This window comes from Dipodomys merriami, unplaced genomic scaffold (genome assembly GCF_024711535.1).
Source record: "Dipodomys merriami isolate MVZ:Mamm:240054 unplaced genomic scaffold, mDipMer1.0.p SCAF_19, whole genome shotgun sequence".
In the NCBI taxonomy this organism is placed as follows: domain Eukaryota; kingdom Metazoa; phylum Chordata; class Mammalia; order Rodentia; family Heteromyidae; genus Dipodomys; species Dipodomys merriami.
In genome coordinates this window covers 3,809,446-3,827,175 of record NW_027203270.1, presented here as the reverse complement: position 1 = coordinate 3,827,175, position 17,730 = coordinate 3,809,446, and the positions used below count along the sequence as shown (strand labels likewise).

The 17,730-nt window shown below is 52.5% G+C and overlaps 1 protein-coding gene across 4 annotated transcripts in view; it reads left to right on the top strand.

The window, feature by feature from the left end:
• The window catches only part of Tspoap1 (TSPO associated protein 1), a 30,523-nt gene extending 15,131 nt beyond the window's left edge, over positions 1 to 15,392 (top strand). The window contains exons 17-32 of one of the 4 annotated variants that reach the window (XM_070027000.1): positions 2,632 to 3,462; positions 3,633 to 3,784; positions 4,553 to 4,918; positions 5,002 to 5,238; positions 5,838 to 6,032; positions 6,610 to 7,443; positions 8,006 to 8,105; positions 8,231 to 8,382; positions 8,997 to 9,165; positions 9,776 to 9,820; positions 10,274 to 10,306; positions 10,491 to 10,594; positions 10,676 to 10,747; positions 10,960 to 11,070; positions 12,042 to 12,103; positions 13,934 to 14,022. In XM_070027000.1, the coding sequence (XP_069883101.1) occupies positions 2,632 to 3,462; positions 3,633 to 3,784; positions 4,553 to 4,918; positions 5,002 to 5,238; positions 5,838 to 6,032; positions 6,610 to 7,443; positions 8,006 to 8,105; positions 8,231 to 8,382; positions 8,997 to 9,165; positions 9,776 to 9,820; positions 10,274 to 10,306; positions 10,491 to 10,594; positions 10,676 to 10,747; positions 10,960 to 11,070; positions 12,042 to 12,071 (3,431 nt within the window). In that variant the 3' untranslated portion in view covers positions 12,072 to 12,103; positions 13,934 to 14,022. Of the gene's footprint in view, positions 1 to 2,631; positions 3,463 to 3,632; positions 3,785 to 4,552; positions 4,919 to 5,001; positions 5,239 to 5,837; positions 6,033 to 6,609; positions 7,444 to 8,005; positions 8,106 to 8,230; positions 8,383 to 8,996; positions 9,166 to 9,748; positions 9,821 to 10,273; positions 10,307 to 10,490; positions 10,595 to 10,675; positions 10,748 to 10,959; positions 11,071 to 12,041; positions 12,104 to 13,933; positions 14,560 to 14,742 lie in introns of those variants that run through there. The other 3 variants (XM_070026999.1, XM_070026998.1, XM_070026997.1) reach the window with 3 other exon arrangements.
• Positions 15,393 to 17,730: the final 2,338 nt, after the last annotated feature.

The window sequence follows — 17,730 nt, the reverse complement described above, 5'->3', positions numbered from 1 at the left end:
TTTTTTTTTTTTTTTTTTTTTTCTGGTTGTGGAGCCTGAACCCTGGGCCTGGGTGCTGTCCCTCAGCTCTTCAGCTCAAGGCTAGCGCTCTACCACTTGAGCCACAGCGCCACTTGCGGCTTTTTCTGCATATGTGGTGCTGAGGAATCGAACCCAGGGCCTCATGCATACAAGGCAAGCACTCTACCACTGAGCCACCTTCCCAGCCCTTCTCTGAATGTTTCTATTTTCTGTTCTGTGTGTGTGTGTGTGTGTGTGTTGTTGTTGTTGTTGTTGTTGTTGTTTGTGGTGGTGGTGGTCTTAGGCTTGAACTCAGGGCCTGGATACTGTCCCTGAACTTTTTTGCTCAAGACTAGTGTTCTACCACTTTAAGTCATAGCTCCACTTCCAGTTTTCTGGTGGTTAATTGGAGGTAAGAGTCCATAGACTTTCCTGTCAGGGCTGGCTTTAAATCGCTATCCTTAGATCTCAGCCTCCTGAGTAGCTGGGATTACAGGTGTGAGCCACCAGTGCAGTGCCTGGCTCTGTATTTTTTAATTTTTTTTGGCCAGTGCTGGGGCTTTGACTTTGGGCCTGGGCACTGTCCCTGAGCTTCTTTTGTTCAAGGTTAGCATTCTACCACTTGAGCTTTTTCAGTATATATGGTATTGAGGAATCAAACCCAGGGCTTCATGCATGCAAGGCAAGCATTCTACCATGAAACCACATTCCCAGCCTGTATTGTTTTTGGACTCTGGCCATTAGATTTATTTAGTTATTTATTTATTTTGGGTCTGGTCGTGGGGCCTGAACTATGGGCTTGGGCGCTGTCCCTCAGCTCTTCAGCTTAAGACTAGTGCTCTACCACTTGAGCCACAGTGCCACTTCCGGCTTTTTTCTTTTTTCTTATGTGGTACTGGGGAATCGAACCCAGGGCCTCATGCATGCAAGGCAAGCGCTTTACCACTGAGCCATCTTCCCAGCCCTGGCCATTAGATTTAGTACCTACTCAGATAATCTAGAATGATCTTGTCTCAAGATCCTTAGCTTACCTACATTTGTAAAGATGCTTTTTCCAAGGGATTAGGATACAGATGCACTTTGGGATAGTCACTATTCAATCCACAATGGTGCTTGTAATATTATCTAACTTACTGTTTCTTCAAGTTTTCTTATGTTATTTTTCCGCTAGTGTCAAGCTGAGAGTCAGGGTTAAGGCGGTGAATTTTTATTTTTTTTGTCTGGTCATGGGGCCTGAACTCTGGGCCTGGGTACTGTCCCTTAGCTCTTCAGCTCAAGGCTAGCGCTCTACCACTTGAGCCACAGAGCCACTTCCGGCTTTTTTCTTTTTGCTTATGTGGTGCTGAGGAATCCTCATGCATGCAAGGCAAGCACTCTACCACTGAGCCACCATCCCAGCCCCAAGGCCGTGAATTATTGTTGGGGCAATTCCCAGGTACCCTGAAGCTGAGCCCTGTGCTATTCTTCCTGCCAAGGCCCCACAGTCACCAACTTTCTACTACCTGAAAAATTTTTCCTTCTAATGATTGGCTGTGATATGGCATGTATCTGGCTTTCTTCTCTCTTGATATTCTTTTTTTGTTTTTTTGGGTCCGGTCGTGGGGCCTGAACTCTGGGCTTGGGCACTGTCCCTCAGCTCTTCAGCTCAAGGCTAGCGCTCTACCACTTGAGCCACAGCACCACTTCCGGCTTTTTTCTTTTTGCTTATGTGGTGCTGAGGAATTGAACTCAGAGCCTCAGGCATGCAAGGCAAGCGCTCTACCACTGAGCCACCTTCCCAGCCCTCTCTTGATATTCTTTAAACAAACAATTACAAAACAATCTCTTTGTCATGTCTTTAGGAGACCTGACACAGGTAATAAACAATCATTGGTCACTGCCTGGATTGACCCCCAGCTGTGTTCCTGGACACAAACCTGCTGTGGGGCCTGATCGTTTCTAGAACCCAGAAGTCACTCTTTTTTTCTGATGCTTACTTCTCCCCTTACCCTGATAAAGTGGGTGATTGCTCCTTCTCCCTTTTTTTCTCTTGCCAGTCCTGGGGCTTGAACTCAGGGCCTGAGCACTGTCCCTGAGCTTCTTTTGCTCAAGGCTAGCACTCTATCACTTGAGCCACAGCGCTACTCAGGCTTTTTCTGTATATATGGTACTGAGGAATGGAACCCAGGGCTTCATGCATACTAGGCAAGCACTGTACCACTGAGCCACATTCCCTTTTTTTGAATACCTACATTTTTTACAAAGCAAAAGGGAGGGGCCAGCCCTTACCCCTCAGTCCGCTCCACTTCCCTCTCCTTCCCTCCCTCCTTTTTATTTCCTTTTACAGTCTTCATACATACCCCCCAGGTGTCTCTAGGCTGGCCTTGTATTTACAGTCCTCCTGCCTCAGCTTCTTGAGCGCTGGGATTACAGGTGTGTGCCATCATGCCCAGCTACTTGGGCATTTATTTATTTATTTGCTTTCATTTTGGTACTTGTTCGTCAGCGCTGAGAGGAAAATATGGATTTGAATCAACCGCTTATGAATATCACGACTAGCCATGGCTAAAATGCATTGATTGGATTGTTGTTTTCTCTCTCTCTCTTCTCTGTTTTCCCCTTCCCTGCCCCTCCCTGTCTTCCCTCTGGTAGGGGAGCTTATGGATGGCCGAAGGGGCCTGGTCCCTTCCAATTTTGTAGAGCGTGTGTCAGATGACGACCTCCTGACCTCCCTCCCTTCGGAGCTGGCCGATTTGTCCCACAGCTCAGGCCCTGAACTCAGTTTCCTGAGCGGTGGTGGTGGTGGCAGCCATAGTGGGGGCCAGAGCAGCGGGGGCCATAGCCAGCCCAGACTGGAGGAGGAGGACGCAGGGGATGCGTTCAGTCTGAGCCCCCCACCCGAGGGCCTCGGCGAGTCTCCTGCTGTGCCTTACCCCCGCCGTCTGGTGGTCCTCAAGCAGCTGGCCCACAGTGTGGTACTGGCCTGGGAGCTGCCCCCTGAGCGAGTCGACCTGCAGGGCTTCCATATCTGTGTGAACGGAGAGCCACGTCAGGTCCTGGGGCCTGGGGCGCCTCCCAAGGCTGTGCTTGAAAACTTGGACCTGCGGGCTGGGCCCCTCCGTGTATCTGTGCAGGCCCTGACCAGCAAGGGCAGCTCCGACCCACTGCGCTGTTGTTTGACTGTGGGTGCTCGGGCCGGGGTGGCACCTAGCCAGCTGCAGATCCATCGATTGACAGCCACATCTGCTGAGATCACCTGGGTGCCCAGCAATAGCAACTTGGCCCATGCCATCTACCTCAATGGGGAAGAGTGTCCACCTGCCCGCCCCAACACCTACTGGGCTACCTTCTGCCACCTGCGGCCTGGCACACTCTATCAGGCCCGAGTGGAGGCTCAGCTCCCATCCCGAGGATCCTGGGACCCAGGCTTGGAGAAGCCAGAACAGCAGGCTGCCACCTTGCAGTTTACCACACTCCCAGCAGGTCTGTGTTGTGGGAGCGATGTCCATATATCAACCAGGAGGAGAGCCTGTGGGAGACAGTGGCAGGAGGGGGCTGGCCCTGTGTGTGTTACCAGGAAAATGGCAGATTAGGCCACTGTCTCTGACAGGGAGCATCCTACATTACTGGGGTTTGTGTTCCACCTCCCCCAGGCCCACCTGATGCCCCCCTGGATGTGCAGATTGAACCTGGGCCCTCCCCTGGAATCTTGATCATCAGTTGGCTTCCTGTCACCATTGATGCTGCTGGCACGTCCAATGGTGTCCGGGTCACAGGTTATGCCATCTATGCTGATGGGCAGAAGGTATGGCCTGGGCAGGGTACAGGGATTGGGGTGGTCAGGATATGCTCAGAGGCCTGGTCTTTTTGGCCTGACAGAGATGTCTAACCTCTAACATTTGGGTACTATATGGCAGAGTGTTTAAGAGCATAGGCTTCGTTTTTGTTGTTGTTGGTTGTGGGGTTTGAATTCAGGCCTTGGGTACTGTCCCTGAGCTTTTCTACTCAAGGCTAGCAATTTACCACTTTGAGCCACAGCTCCACTTCTGGTTTTCTGGCGGTTAATTGGAGACAAGAGTCTCATAGACTTTCCTGCCTGGGCTGGCTTGGAACTGTGATCTTCAGATCTCAGCCTCCTGAGTAGCTAGGATTATAGGCGTGACACCGGTACCTGGCTGAGCATGGGCTTTGACAGCATGCACGGGATTGAAAAGCTGCTCTTCTTTTTTTTGGGGGGGGGGGCCCTGAACTCTGGGCCTGGGCACTGTCCCTCAGCTCTTCAGCTCAAGGCTAGTGCTCTACCACTTGAGCCACAGCACCTCTTCTGGCTTTTTTCTTTTTGCTTATGTGGTGCTGAGGAATCGAACCCAGGACCTCGAGCATGCAAGGCAAGCGCTCTACCACCGAGCCACCTTCCCAGCCCGAAAAGCTGCTCTTCTTTGAAATCACCTGGCTAAGAGAACGGAAAGAGATAGGGCAGGGACAGGTCTTTTCAGGATGCCTGGAAAGAGGCTAGCTAATGTTGTCACTGTGTCCTCCCACTTACCCTCCCGTGCTGTGGTCCTCCCTGCAGATCATGGAGGTGGCCTCGCCCACAGCTGGCAGTGTGTTGGTGGAGTTGTCCCAGCTGCAGCTGCTCCAGGTGTGCCGAGAGGTGACTGTGCGCACCATGTCGCCCCATGGAGAGTCGGCCGACTCCATTCCTGCTCCTGTTGCTCCGGCCTGCCTGCCAGCAAGGCTCTCCTGCCCCTCATCACCACGGCCAAGCCCCGAGGTCAGAACCCCCCTTGCTCCAGCCTCCCCAGAGCCTGGCGACCTCAGTTCTCCCCTCCAGCACCCCGTCCCCCATGGAACTCAAGAGCCTCCAGGAGGTCCCCCAGCAAGCCCTTCCAGACATGAGCCCAGAGGACCCCAGGAGGAACCTCCATCTTGTTCCCAGGTACCTTCTCTGGGTGGAAGGAAGCAGGTGGCTGGGAGAAGGGCCAGGATCTGGGATCTTTTCCTCAGTGCCATCCATTTCAGGAAGCCTCTGTGACAGCTCTGCTGGGTTCCTCAGAGGAGAAGAGGGCCAATGAGCCGACCCTGGCCGAGGGAGGCCCTAGCACTGTGCTTCCCGACTTCCCCAGCCAGGCCGAGCGGGCTTCACGAGAGACAGTGCCCACACCCTGCTCTACCCAGGGAGCCCTGGCCCAGAGGGTGCCAAGCATGGAGGTCTGCCATGGAGGAGCTCCAGAGTCAGGGCTGAGACCTGGGGCTGAGGTAGGAGCTGGAGGCGTACTGTGCTACCTCACAAATTGAGGCTTCCTTTCCTAACCTTGGTCAGTCTAAGCTAGTTGCCCTTTCCGCTTGTCCTCTGCTCTGGTCTGACTCACACCTTTGTCTGCTGTGTGTCTGTTTCTTTGTTACAATTTTTTTCCTCCAGATTTCTCTCTCCCATTTGGCACCCTCATCTAATATACTCCCAATTCTGGCCATGGATCTTTCTTCTTTGGGCTCTTTCTCCTTCTTTCTGTTGGTTATGGGGCTTGAACTCAGGGCCTGGACACTGTCTCTGAGCTCTTTTGCTCAAAACTAGCACTCTGTCCCTTTGAGCCACAACATCACTTCTGGTTTTTTGGTGGTTAATTGGAGATAAGAGTCTCAAAGACTTTTCTGCCTAGGCTGACTTTGAACTGTGATCCTCAGATCTCAGCCTCCTGAGAAGCTAGGATTACAGGCGTAAGTTACAGGCACCAGGCTCTCCTTTTTTTTTTTTTTTAACTTGGGCTGGGCCTGACCCTTGCTCGAGCATCCTGCCATATCTCTGCCGGTGTCACTTAGGCCTTTCTATCTTTCCTCCTTTGTCTCTCCTCTTGCAGAGTGAGGACGAGTCTGTGGAAGGGCCTGGGCCTCATCTGGTGAACTCCATGGTGGATCATGGCCGCAACTCAGACCTATCAGACATCCAGGAGGAGGAGGAAGAGGAAGAAGAGGAGGAAGAGGAGCTGGGTTCTAGGACTTGTTCCTTCCAGAAGCAGATTGCTAGCAACAGTATCAGGGAGAATGGTGCCAAGGTAACGGGGTGGGGATGGGGGGGCTGGCAGGTGCCAGACCTCAGGATCCAGGGCCTTGATCCCATATCGGGAGCGGCTCCAGCCACCCACTAAGCGTGGCAACATTCTAGGTGTGTGGCTTGAATCCTGTCCAAAGCAGCAGGCATGAAGAGGCCCAGGGTGGGGCCTCTGTCCTGCTGGGAAGAAAAGGGGAGAAGAACTCGCTTCCACACCTTTCCAGCCTGCTGGACACTGGCCAGGGGACACTGGTGCCATCTGAGAGCTTGTGCTGGGAGCCTCTGGGGACTGGGGACAGTGGGGAGAGGGGGCGGAGGTGGGAGGAGGGGAAGCTCTCCTCATATGAGAGGCATGGCTCGCTTCCCTACGCCCCTGCCCCACACAGGCTGGTGCCTGATTCTTGGTTCTGCCTGGACATGGTTATGATTTGGGGCCAGTCATTGTTCCTCTAATTCTGTCCCCTCAGAGGAAGCTGAGGGAGGGCTGTAAGGTGGCCCTGACCTTCATTTGAGGGCAAGATCACCGTCCTCTCCTCTTCCCCATGGGCTTCTCTTCCCAGCTGCTCTCTCTCCACCCCCAGCCCCAGCCTGACCCCTTTTGTGAGACCGACAGTGATGAGGAGATCTTGGAGCAGATCCTGGAGCTGCCTCTCCAGCAGTTCTGCAGTAAGAAGCTCTTTAGCATCCCCGAGGAAGAGGAAGAGGAGGAGGATGAAGAGAAGCCGGGGGCTGGGTGTTCTTCCCAAGCCCCGGAACCTGTGCTGTTGGGTCTGGACCGTGACAGTGATCAACTCCAAGGACTTGGCCCGTGTCCCCTGTCTCCTGAACCCTCCAGGGCCAGGGAGCACCTGGAGGATATGTCTGGACTCGTTGGTGGAAACAGCCGGAGGAGAGGAAGTGGCTCCCCTGAGAAACCGCCAAGCCGCAAGCGACCTCCAGATCCTCGTGAACAGTGCAGCCGGCTTCTCAGCAATGGCGGGCCCCAGGCTTCTGCACGACCAGGACCAGGCCCCGGCCCCCCACGGGAGAGGGGCAGCCTCCCTGTGGTGGAGGGCACCAGGGGTGGACTAGAAGCTGGTGGGAGAGGGAGGCCCGGCCTTTCCCGGAGGTGCCCTCGTGGCCCGGCCCTAGAATCTGGCCTAGCTAGCTGCCTCTCTCCCAAGTGCTTGGAGATCAGCATTGAATATGATTCTGAGGATGAGCAGGACTTGGGCATTGGGGGTATCAGCATAACCAGCTCCTGCTACCCCACAGATGGGGAGATCTGGGGCACAGCCACTGTAGGAAGGCCCAGGGGACCTCTGAAGGTCAACTCAGGCCCCAACCCCTACCCACGCCTCTCAGCCTGGGAGAAAGGGGAACAGGAACGGAGAGGCCGCAGTACGACTGGCAGAGCCAAGGAGTCACCCTCCCGGGTCTGTGCCCATTCCCCACCCTGGGCAGCCCCGCTGCCTGCTGCCACCTGGCGGCCCTGCTTGCTGCCCACCAGCCACTCCCATTCCACGCTGCCGCCTCCATCCACAGAGCTGGGGCCGGGCCTCTGAGCTTCCCCACCTGCCTCCTCTCACCCACATTCCACTGCTTTGCTGCTTCTGCTGGATGGAACCGGATGCACAATATTCTGTTATCACTGGTTGCCACTTGCTACCTTGGGCAGGGGTGGCCCTTTCCTCTTGAGTGGTTAGTTATGTCTTCAGGACACTGACGGATGCCATGTCCAGAGTCACCATCCCTGATGCTGACCGGGAAACTATGGTCTCTCGTGCTGGGGCTGGGGCCTCCCCCTCCCGCCCTTCTTCCCTCCTTCCGTGGGACCGTCTGGCATCTCAGCGAGGGCCGCCCAGGCCCCTGGAGAAGAATGCTGTGCTCCTGTTCTGCTGTGTCGCTTAAGCTGCTGACTGGGCAGAGCCAGGGAGCGGGGGGGCCACCCCCAGGGATAGTGTGTCACTTCTGCCATCTGTTGCCCTTTCTTTGCAGGCAACAGAGACTGGGGAGCCCAGAGGACAGGACAGCTCTGGGCGGAGAGGTCCCCAGAGGAAAGGGGCCCGGATGGCCAGGCCAGTCATCACGGAGCTGGGTGAGCACGTAATAGGGGATGGGGGTGGGGGGTGGGGGGAGACAGGCCAGAGGGATCATTTCTTCCTAACCTCATGGTGGTTTGCGCTCACTAAGCCCCTGCTCTGTCCCCAACCCTCTCTATAGCCCCTCCAAGGAGCCCCCCAGAAGCGCTGGCTCACCAGGACCTACCTGTGAGGGTCTTTGTGGCTCTGTTTGACTATGACCCCGTGTCAATGTCACCCAACCCCGATGCTGGAGAAGAGGAACTCCCTTTCCGGGAGGGTCAGATCCTGAAGGTGACAGACTCACCCCCCTGGGCCCAGAGCCCCAGACTCTGGCCAGCATCCTGCCTCCTCCCTCCTGCCTCCAGTAGAGGCGTCATAGAATCAGAGCGAGGGGGTAGAGAATACAGATTCAAGAGCCAGGTGATGGGGTGAGGACCCTGTCTCTGCCAGGTCTAGCTGTGTGGTTCTGAGCAGATTACTGCATCCCTCTGGGGATAGGAGGGAGCGTCTGCCTCACAGGCTTGCTTGAGGAGTAAATGATTCAATGAACACACAGCACCTAACCTGCCTGGCACATCTAGTGGGCACATTGTAGTGCTGTGACTATTACCATTTGTATTATTTCTCCGAGTACTGATGGAAAGCTTTTGCCTCCATCTCTGAGATTAGGGACCCAGTTGGGGGTGAACTGAGGAAGAGTCCACCTAGGCAGTGATGATGGTGATTTACAAAGGGTTGTTTTCTCATGTACTCCTGATCCTAAGTTTTTGTTGTGTCTCCCTTTTCTGGCCTGTGGCCTGCAGATTAAGCATCCTTGGTCCTTCAAGTGGGGTGCTACAGGCTTCAGGGCTCGGGGGGTGCAGTGAGTGAACAGGCCTCCTGAGATAACTGGTCTTTGCCTCCAGGTATATGGGGACAAAGATGCTGATGGCTTCTACCGGGGGGAAGGTGGAGGCCGGACAGGCTACATCCCCTGCAACATGGTGGCTGAGGTGGCTGTGGACAGTCTGGCGGGGAGACAACAGCTGCTCCAGCGGGGCTATTTGTCCCCGGATGTTCTCATCGAAGGCTCAGGTACGACCTGATGCTCTCCCTCTCCCACTGCCTGCCACCCCAGTTCCAACCCAGTGCCATCATGAGTGATCTGTATGGTGGGGGTGACTGAGCTCTCCGGTGGGACCTGGCAAAGAGGAAGGCCAGCATGGCCACCCCCTGGGGCTCAGCACATGGTGTGGGAATTGGTCCCTCAGGAGGTGGTGTGTTTAGAATACAGTGATAACTGGCCATACACTTTTGGGTTCTGGAGGTCATCAGAACTCTTAGGGATATGAGATTTAGGCCTTTAAAAAACGAGCCCAAGGAGCTGGGACAGTGGCTTTGTGGTAGAGTGCTTGCCTAGCATGCAACCCTGGGTTCCATTCCTCAGTATCACATAAACAGAAAAAGCTGGAAGTGGCACCGTGGCTCAAGTGGTAGAGTGCTAGCCTTGAGCAAAAGAAGCTCAGGGACAGTGCCTTGGCCTTGAGTTCAAGCCTCAGGACTGGCCAAAAAAAAGAGCCCAAGAACCATATACTGTTGTGAGAGCCTCCAGTCTGTCCCCTTTCCCTTACCTCCCCTGCCTCAGTTTCTCTTCCATCTACTTGCCTTCTTGGATCAGGGAACGGTCCTTTTGTATACTCCACAGCCCGCACAACTGGGCCTCCTCCCAAGCCCCGCCGTTCCAAGAAAGGTGAGTAAAGACCCTGTGTTTCTGTCTTGTCTGTGATCAATGTGTGCTTGGTGGTGGGATGGCATTGCGTGGCTCTTTAAGGATAATACACATGTGGAGTATTGAGATGGGGGGATTTGGAGCAATCCGTCACTCACCCTCAACCACTCCATTGAGGGGAGTGAAAGGGGAACAGTTTCCCAGGAGCTCTGTTCCCCAGAGCACCTGACTATGGCCTCTGTGCAGCCTAGAGCAGTTCACTCATCCTTTCGGAGCCTTGGTTCACTACCAAGCCAGCGAGTTGAGCAGATACTTTCTGAGCATTCCCCCTCCCCCCCCCCCCCATCCGCCCTCCCTGGACTCCTGCATCCTTCCTGTGAGGGCAAGCACCCTGCTTGCCCTGTGCCATCCCAGCCTGGGATGAAGAGGGAAGGGAAGTACAGGAGAGGGCTCAGAGGTACATTCTCTCCACAGCAGAATCGGAAGGCCCTGCCCAGCCCTGTCAAGGTGAGAGGCCTGTCCCATGGGCTGGGGTATCCGGGAAGCTATGTGGGAGGAGCAAACGCTTGGGTCTTTCCCCCAGGGCTCTGGGGGTGGTGGTGAATAGAGGGTCATCAAGCCTCCAGTGTAGAGAACAGCATGGAGCGAGGAGTCTTGAGACCATTCTGACCCTTCTCCCCTCCCTCTGCAGCAGCCCCCAAGCTGATTCCGTCTGCCTGCCTAAAAGCTCCTCGGCCTATGGTAGCAGCATTTGACTACAATCCCCGGGAGAGTTCCCCCAACATGGACGTGGAGGTGAGGACTCTCAGATAGCGCCTAGTGACAGGAATGTCTGACGGTGGCAGGGCCTGATGCTTGCCTCTCGCCCTCTTTCAGGCAGAACTGCCCTTCAGGGCAGGGGATGTCATTACTGTGTTCGGGAACATGGACGATGATGGCTTCTTCTATGTGAGGGCATGGCACGAGGTTTGGGGGTACAGTAAGGGGAGACTGAGGTGGGGGGATGGGCAAGGGTTCTGACGGCAGCTTGGAAGAATGGACTTGCTACTTCCCTCCATGGTGATACTGGCCCTGGGCTGTGTTCCCCAGGGGTGTCGGGGTCAAGGGGACAGGCTGGGGCCTCTATTTTGTTCTCAGGCTCATCAGCATCTCCTTTCTAGGGGGAACTGAATGGACAAAGAGGCCTGGTTCCATCTAACTTCCTGGAAGGTCCTGGGCCTGAGGCAGGAAGACCAGACCGGGACCCTGGGACATCACAGGCTGAGAGTCAGGTCAGTGAAGAGCTTGACTCCCAAGTCTGTGGTAGTCTCTATCCTGCTGGTGGGGGTGGGGTGGGCAGGACAGTATGGTGGGAGGGATGAGGTTGAATGTAGACTACAGAGGAGCACTTAAGTCTGGGCTGAACTGTTGAGTTTATAGCAGATGTGACCCCTCTGGAGCAGCCTCCACCCAGCATATGGCCTGTTCTGCGGAGGAATGATACCCGTGACCTCCAGGTCATCTGTTAACACCCCAGGCGCTCATAGGATAGGGGGCCCTATAGTAAAGAGCTCCCATTCCTTACCTCCAAGTTTGACATAGCCTTGGTTTCAGGGTTTCCCACCCTGCTAGGATGATCCTGTTGGGCTTCCCTGCCTCCCAGGGATTTTTTTTCCCCCTCTTAAAGATGATGTTTGGGCTGGGAATGTAGTTTAGTGGTAAGAGTGCTTGCCTAGCATGCATGAAGCCCTGGGTTCCATTCCTCGGTACCACATAAACGGAAAAAGCTGGAAGTGGCTCTGTGGCTTCTAGTGGTAGACCACTAGCCTTGAGCAAAAGAAGCTCAGGGACAGTGCCCAGGCCCTGAGTTCAAGCCCCAGGACTAGCACAAAAAAAAAAAAGAAAAGAAAAGAAAAGAAAGAAAAAAGAAAATAAGATGATGTCTTGCTTGAACTCTTCTTCCACGAAAGCCTGCCAATTATTAGGATTACAGGCATGTGCCACACACCCAGCTTCCCAGCAAGGTCCGGCTTCCTAAATGCTCACCTTGGGGTAGATGGGGTACAATGAGGCCTTCTGCCTCAGAGGGCGGGGAAAGGTAAGGAAGCTGAGCCCAACCAGAAAACCCAGGGCATCCATGTGGAGTAGCTCCAAGTTCAAAGGCTATGCAAATGGGAACCATTCCTGGGCTGTCTGGTGACTGGATGGAAAGCCTGTGGGATCTGTCCATAACCCATTGCCTCTCTTTGTTCCCGGTTCTCAGAGAACGAGGAGGAGAAGAGTCCAGTGTTAGATGGAGATAGATATATGTAGAGAGAGAAACATGTAAGTGGGGGACTTGACCCCCTATGTCCCATGTGACCCACCCCCCTACTCCCTGTTAAACTGTAATCACACTGCAGCTTTTTGTCTTAAAAGAGCTGACCCGGCTTTTCCATTTTCCATTTTCTTCCAGGGAGTGGGTGAGGGAGATCTCACCACGAGTGGGATTTGAGTGGGATTTCCCCCCCTCCCTTCCTGTTCCCCATCTCGTCTTTCCCCTGGGTAATGCCAGCTGTGCTAGTAGTACATGCCATCTTGGCATATGATGTCTCACGTTAGCTAACCCTTCACGTGCTATCTATCACATATGCAGTTTATAGAACATTCCATGACACCCATGTATGAACTCTTCAGAGGTATTATGATACCATATGACTATATGGTACTATAATATTGCAATTATTACCAGTGACAAAGGTGGCAATGCAATGTCACTGATAATAATAGCTTTCCCATCTTCAGCCTGCATCTGGTGACCTGTTGTTTGACCATACACGTGTGTTTACTTCCATCTCTTAAATTGCTTTGCTTAAAGGGAAAGGAAGAACTTGTATAGTTAAAAAAAATGCAGAGATAAGGGGCTGGGAAGGTGGCTCAGTGGTAGAGCGCTTGCCTTGCATGCCTGAGGCCCTGGGTTCAATTCCTCAGCACCACATAAGCAAAAAGAAAAAAGCCAGAAGTGGCGCTGTGGCTCAAGTGGTAGAGCGCTAGCCTTGAGCTGAAGAGCTGAGGGACAGTGCCCAGGCCCAGAGTTCAGGCCCCACAATTGGACCAAAAAAAAAAAAAAAAAAAGCAGAGATAAGATCTCTCCATGTTTTATTTCTCTAGCAATGTCCCTCCTCCCCTTTCCTGGGAAAGGCCTGGGACTTCCTAGTAGCCATTAGTAAGTAGAGGCTTTGACATACAAGTCTGAGGGAACTCTGTCCAGGCTCAGTCCCTTCCTTCAGGGCTAGGGCGGGTGGTGTGCATCTAGTTCTTTTGCCTCTAGCCTATACTTCTGTTGTTGCTGGTTGAGAACTCGCCAGGCTGAGGAGCAATGGCACCTTGAGAGAAAGAGGAAGGAGGGAAGGGCATGCAGCCTGGCAGGAGCTGACAGAGTTAGGCCAGGTCCAGCAGGGTCAGGTAGGGATGTGGGAATACAGGGGCTTGGGGATGGCTTTCTGGTGGATCTCCTGTTTGCCCAACTCTGTAACCTTAGGCCACCAAAAAGCACAATCAGAGATGGTACCTCATGGCGGAGCTGCTAATGGAGCCAGGAGGAGATTCAGCTAGAGGGAAAACACTACAGGCAGGGGCAGCATCTAGATAGAATCTGGTGGGGGCCAAATAATGCCCCTGTTCCATAATCCTCTCTGGGCCTGCCCTCCTTCTAGTCTTCTCCGGCCATTTAAGGGAGCGTTCCAGTCTCTCTTCTCTCCTCATGGAGTGGACTGTAGCTTCACACCAGGAAGACCCCTGGGACACTGCACCAGCTGCCTCTAAGAACCCTGGTTCTTACCTCCCTTGGGTGGGATCTGACACAGGAAGTTGCGGACATGCACAGAAGGGTCAGGTTCTGAGAGCTTGAGCTCTGTCAGCTCAGCACCGTGTGGTAAGATTAACAAAGCAGAACTGAGACTCTGGGTCCCATGGTCCTCTTCATACAGTGTCCCTTCAGCATCATTCCACATTCACCTCTGTGCCCTGTGTGTCTGGGGCAGCCACAGGGTGATGAGATCCTGGCTCTCAGCTGTATGTCTGTGACATGAGAGGCTCAGACTCCTGAGTCTGCATGGAAGGAGTCAGGCAGGGAGAGAGTCAGCCCTGACCTTACCTTTCTCTCTTACCTTCCAGGACTGGGACAGCACAACACAAGGGCCCCCAGTGCCCTCCGGATGGCACTGTAGCCCCAGCCCTGGGAGTCTCCCCAAGACTGACCTGGGGGAACCACAGGGAACAGCTGAGAAGCTGTGGGGTCTCCTCTCCAAGGGGAAGCAGCTCCTGAGGAAATTGAGCTCTGGGAAGGAGTGAAGCCGTGGCCCATCCTGCAGGCGGACGTGGCTTCCAGCTCATCATCTGGGCTGGTCAGGGAGGCCCAACAGGCCCAGAGTCTTGTTTTCTGAGTGAACTCTGTGGGGCCTGGTGAAGGTGGGAACTACATGGGTTCTTAAGGATGAATCTGAGCTGGGTGCTGGTGGCTCTCACCTGTAATCTTTCTCATACAGATCTGAGGATCAAGATTCAAAGCCAGCCCAGACAGGAAAGTCCATGAGACTTGTATCTCCACTTAACCACTCAAAAAACAACAAGTGGAGATGTGTGGCTCAAATTGTAGGGGACTAGCTTTGAACAAAAAAGCTAAGGGACAATGCCCAGATCCTGTTCAAGCCCCAGTACTGGTATGTGGGTGCGTGGGCGCGCGCGCGCGCACACACACACACACACACACACACACACACACACACACACACACACACACACGATGAATTCTCTTCCAAGAGGGAAAACTACCCCACCATGAGTAAATAACTTGGCCAAGGGCATAGAGCACCATCAGACAGGGACTGGACCCAAGACTCTTGGTTTCCAGTCTATCCACCTAGCTTAGCTCTACTTTCCTACCATGCTATACCAGTCCCTTCTTTGGCTCTCCTTACTCCCAGGACAGGACCCTAGGCGGAGACAGGGGCTCTGGCTCTCTCTGATGGCTCTGGCTGTCCTGACCATGTCTTCCCTGTCCTGAAGGAAAGTTTGCACTGGAGTCTCCCGACAGGCAGCGGGCGGAGCCGTGTGTATATATGTACATACTCAGTGCCTCAGTCTAGCTCCTCCATCTCGCTTTCACTGCACAGGCCTGGGGAAGGAGAAGGGCCATGCCAAAGTGGGCCTGACCCCGCCCCACAGCACTCCACCCCTCCCTGCTTGGACCTCCTGGCCCCCCGTGTCATTCCATCCCACAAAACCCAAGGGGGCAAGGAGGCAGAACGCAGGAGTTGGGTTTGCCTTATTTTGCTCATTGGATTCAACTTCTTTTGCATCATTTTCTTCTGGCCCTTGTCTGGAGTCGAAGGATCGAGGAAAAGGACAGATAAATACAGCTATTTTCATACATTACCTGTTCAGAGTGGGTAGGGGGGTTCCCTCCCCTTTACCCTAACTACCCCATCCCTCACCCTCTGTCTGGGTGAATGTCTTTGCATGTTTCCTTTGCTGTGGTGGGAGATGTTTGACCGAACCCTACCCCCTGACCCTGATCTCCAGGGATGTGGGATGGTGAGGGCATTTGTTTAAAAAAAAAAGACATTTTATTATAATAAAGTCTATTTTCACAAAACCTATGCTGGACTCTACCTGGGCAAGGGAGGGGTAAGTCATGCTGGTCTTTGAATTCAGACTTTAGAACCAGAATTTACTCAGAAGGGTGACAGAAGCAAAATCTAATCTACATCAAGCAGCTCTTGAATTCCTTTTCCTAAGAAGATGGTTGGTTGTTGTCCTGAGCTTCTGAGACAGGTGTTTAGAGATGGAGCAGGCTGGTAGAGGAGAGAAAGCTGGGGAAGGAGGTAAAGAAACTATGAGGAGAGAAGGCATCTGTCAAAATGCTGGACTGACTAGCTACACAATCTTTCTTCCCTTTTACCAAATCTGTGGAAATGGAAATAAGAGATAGGAGAAAAGTAAAATGTGAGCCAACATACCAAAGTTCCATATAGAAAGCAAGAAAGAGCTGGGAATGTGGCTTAGTGGTAGAGTGCTTGCCTAGCATGCATGAAACTATGGGTTCAATTTTTCAGTACCACATAAACAGAAAAGGCCAGAAGTGGTACAATGACTCAAGTGGTAGAGCACTAGCCTTGAGCAAAAGAAGCTCAGGGAAAGTGTGCAGAACCTGAGTTCAAGCCCTAGGACTGGGGGGGGTAGGGGAGGGAAGGGTCCTCTGAGCAGACTACACAGCAGAATTCTGGGAGAGAGAAAACAGGGGATCATGTTGAGAAACCCAAGCATAGGGTGGGTGAGTTGGGGCTAGGGGCAGGGAGGGGGGCTAGGAGAGGAAGGAAAGCAGTGGAGAGGAAGAGCTCTGTAAGCAACTCCATTCCTAGAGGTGATACAAACAGGGCAGAAGAGACCCAGGAACTATGGCAATGTGGTTAGTTGGAATTCTTAATGGGGAGCCATTAAGGAGAGTTATCATTGCCGTTCTCTTCTCCCCGTGGGCAAAGAGGCACAAGTGAAATAGGGGTGCTATTTTGGACTAGAGGTCAAGTGGTACTTCAGTCACCTGGAAACACCTAGATGAGACCACAAGTATCACTGTCCTGAGGAAGAGCCACCAAACTGTGGCGTATTGTGTCCTCCTCCTTGCCTCATCCAAACCCTCCCAACCAAGATGGCGCTTCCCACCCAGCTGTCTGGCAGGGGACTCAACAAACTCTGGGGAACATTGACTACTGAGAAAGGAAACAAATGGGGATGGAAACACATAGCATTATGGGAAAGGTTTAGCAGACTACATTTATTATTGTAGAAGAGGGAAAGGGATAAATGCATATGAAATAAGAATAGTTATGAAAGGATCTTAATAGAAACTTGGAAAAATTTAAATGTTTATATATGCACACATACATGTATATACACATATGTACACACCTTCACATTTATACATGCACACATATATATTTATACTCATGTGCATATGTGTGTGTGTGTGTGTGTGTGTGTGTGTGTTCAGTGCTTTTCGAATCCCTAAGTCTACCATCTGAAACAAAGTAAAAGAAAGGAAGAGTATTGCTTTTTTTTTTTTTTTTTAAATATTTACCTTAAGACCAGGTCTGGTGGCTCATACCTGTAATCCCAGCTACTCTAGATTTTTTTAAAAGGTGGTTCTGGGGATTCAAACCAAGGGTTTTGTATGTTAGTCAAACACTCTACTACTGAGCTACATCCCCAGTCAAAATGTATTGCTGAGTGAAAGAAATACATTGATTTCAGAACAATGATGTCAGAAATCATACCAGTTTTGGAAAAATAAATAAAATATTTCCACAGACCCATATATAAAAATGAATATTAGGCAAAGAATTGGGAGGGACAAATAAAAAATGGCAACAATGTTTATTTCTAAAGAGTGGGAGTAAGGACCAGTCAGGCATAGTAGCCCATGCCTGTAATCCTAGCACCTGCTAAGCAGAGGCAAAAGGATTGTGAATTGGGGATCAACCTGAACTACCCAGTAAGATCTTGTCTTCAAAGCAAAACAGAAAAAACAAAGCCAGAAACAAGTGGAGGAAAGCTTTGTTAAAAAACAAATGTACTCATGGGCTGGGAAGGTGGCTCAGCGGTAGAGCGCTTGCCTTGCATGCATGAGGCCCTGGGTTCGATTCCTCAGCACCACATAAGCAAAAAGAAAAAAAGCCAGAAGTGGCACTGTGGCTCAAGTGGTAGAGTGTTAGTCTTGAGCTGAAGAGCTGAGGGACAGTGCCCAGGCCCAGAGTTCAGGCCCCACGACCGGACCCAAAAACAAAAACCAAAAACCAAAAAAAAAACCCAAATGTACTCTTTACGTGACTTATGTAACTCTAAGCCCTCTGTACATCACCTTTATAATAACAATTTTAAAAAAGAGTGGAGAAAAGGGTTTGGAATTGGGGACT